The sequence below is a fragment of the Triticum aestivum genome, chromosome 2B (assembly GCF_018294505.1).
Source record: "Triticum aestivum cultivar Chinese Spring chromosome 2B, IWGSC CS RefSeq v2.1, whole genome shotgun sequence".
In the NCBI taxonomy this organism is placed as follows: domain Eukaryota; kingdom Viridiplantae; phylum Streptophyta; class Magnoliopsida; order Poales; family Poaceae; genus Triticum; species Triticum aestivum.
In genome coordinates this window covers 206,630,639-206,633,085 of record NC_057798.1, presented here as the reverse complement: position 1 = coordinate 206,633,085, position 2,447 = coordinate 206,630,639, and the positions used below count along the sequence as shown (strand labels likewise).

The window sequence follows — 2,447 nt, the reverse complement described above, 5'->3', positions numbered from 1 at the left end:
ACGAGGCGAGGGAGGTGTGGCCGGCGGCGGCGTCGAGGTCGAGGTCATCGTCCATGGCGGGCGTGGGGCGGGAGCGCGCGGGGCGGGAGGGTTTTTGGAGAAAATGAGGGGAAATGGTGGTGGGTGCCACCGATCTACGGGCCCGTGGAGAGGAGTAGACGCGCGCGCTTCCGTCTTGTGTCCGCGCCGCAAATCTAGCTCAAAATTGAATCAAGAATGGATTGTCAGACGGACGCCAAGCGGACGCACGTCCGTTTGGATCGGCGCGTTGGGCCGACTTTTGTGTTTGCGCCGACCCAAACGGACGGCGGCAGATGAAATGGGTCACCCATTGAAGTTGCTCTTATCGAAACACCGGAGAACTGAACACCAGGTCGTTTGAAACATGTGTCGGAACGGAACAAAAACCTTACCAGTTACCACCCAGCACGACGAGGTAGGGAGAGGAGGAAGAAGCTTCCCGGATCGCCATCAGTCAAACGCCCACCGGTAAGGGAAAGCGGAGCTGCAGCCGCGACCAGATAGCCCCACCCGCGCTCGCCCGCCGCCAGCCATCAGACGCACGCACGCGCCCCGGCCACTTGCCTCCATAAATAGGTCCCCAGTTCCCCGGTGACAGAAGCACAAATTCGCAAGACAATATCCAGCACAGGAACAGCAGCCGGAGGAAGAAGAAGAAGGAAGGGGTGGTGGTATTTTTGCAAACTTTGTTTGAGCAATGGAAGGGCTGATCCCGTTCGTGATCGACGCGATCAGGAAGAGCCACCAGAGGGACAGCTACCGCTGCGCCTCGTCGGACGGCAGCTCCCACGGCGGCAGCGGCAGCAGGCGGCACCTCATAGACTACCGGGAGCTGCCGGCCGGCGCGGCCGACGTCGACGCCAACCGCCACCAAGGCCCATGGTCGGAGTTTATCCAGGCGCCGACCGACGTGCGTCGCTCGGAGGAGCCGGCCGCCGCCGTGGTCGCCGGGTCGGCTTATCGCTGGAAATGAACACGACGCAGGCGTTGGTGCCTTTCAAGTCTCAAGGCACTTTGTTCTATTGGATTGGTTTTCTTCACTGTTTGCCTTAGGAATGTAAGCAGGGATTTCGTTTTCGTGTGATGAGCGTCAAAGGGCGTCTTTGCCATGTGTGCATATATGTTTGTCAAATAAAAATGAAAGAACGACGGATTAGTTACCATGGCGCTCTGCACCTCGCGCATGCAGTGCAGGCTCTGCTCACCTCTCGCATTTACCGACGCTGTTGGTCAGAACTCAAACAGAGTTACCTTGGACAGACACTGCAGGTACCCGTCCGTAGGATCTGCTCACGCAGAAGAAATTCTTGATGCAAGGATCGATCCTTCTTCTTTTTTTTTTTTTTTTGAAGAAACCCTGTCCCGCGTACTGTTCCTGTACCCGCGGAATCGCTGGAGCCGACGTTACTGAGGCTCTGTTCACGCTCTCTTTATCTTACGTGCATGTCCATGCAGCGCCGCAGGCTCAACTGCTCATCGTTGTTTATCCATCTGCGGCAGCGTAGTACGTACTGACGTCCGACTACCAGGCCGCTGCTCGCTTTCGTTCCCGCTGAAACGGCCATCAATTTCGGCTTCAATGCCGCGTATCGTACGCCGTGCAATCTTCCACCGTCGGAAGATGACAGGGTCGACTCACGTAGGAGTAGGAAGCACTGCCTGGGCTTCAGGACCGATAGGAAGAACCGCAAAGTTCACGAATCACGGCCATTTTTATCGTTGCGAAAATCAACACCGTCAAAATTATACCTACTATATAACATTGTAAAGAGATATACGTATGTAAAAGAGAAGGAAAACCATCGCAAAAAAAAAAGAGAAGGAAAAGGGGAATATTTCTTTAGAGATGACACGAGAGCCTTCGGTACATGAATCGCCGGATCTGTACCGCCATCTACAGATCCGACACACGTGACGTACGCAAGAGCAGAGAATGCAAAAACATCCACCACTAGCGCTGCATCACAATACGTATTAGTCGTACTTCGCCAGAAAAACATGAAAAGTCGGACACCTACCACGTACCGATCGAGGAATTGAGTGCACGGACAAAAATCGTCAAAGCGTATCTTTCGCGCCAAAAACAAAAACGCAAGACACCTGCATATAGTACGTACAAACGCATTGCCTCGAGGTACACCACCACCACCACCACCACCACCGTATGTGCAGATGCACGCACGTCTAGGTCGTCTTGCGTGCGGCGCACCCTTTGGTATTGTCATGCGTATCTTAGCAGCAAACGTTTCTTAGGCTAATTTGATTCTTCGGACGAGACATGAGAGCAACTCCAATGGCTCAAATAAAAGCTCGTGCAATTAACCACTTAGGGCGTGTTTGGTTCATTGGCCCGCACCTGCACCGCACCCACGATGCAATTTTCGCAGTGTTTGGCAGCCCGCATGTCTAACTAGGCCAAGCCCGGT

The 2,447-nt window shown here is 54.2% G+C and overlaps 1 protein-coding gene across 1 annotated transcript; it reads left to right on the top strand.

Annotated features, from left to right (window-relative positions):
* Window positions 1-586: 586 nt before the first annotated feature.
* Window positions 587-1,175, top strand: LOC123041071 (uncharacterized). The gene has a single exon (XM_044463772.1). It carries the CDS (start codon window positions 719-721, stop codon window positions 992-994), a length of 276 nt encoding a protein of 91 aa, XP_044319707.1. The 5' UTR covers window positions 587-718; the 3' UTR covers window positions 995-1,175.
* Window positions 1,176-2,447: the final 1,272 nt, after the last annotated feature.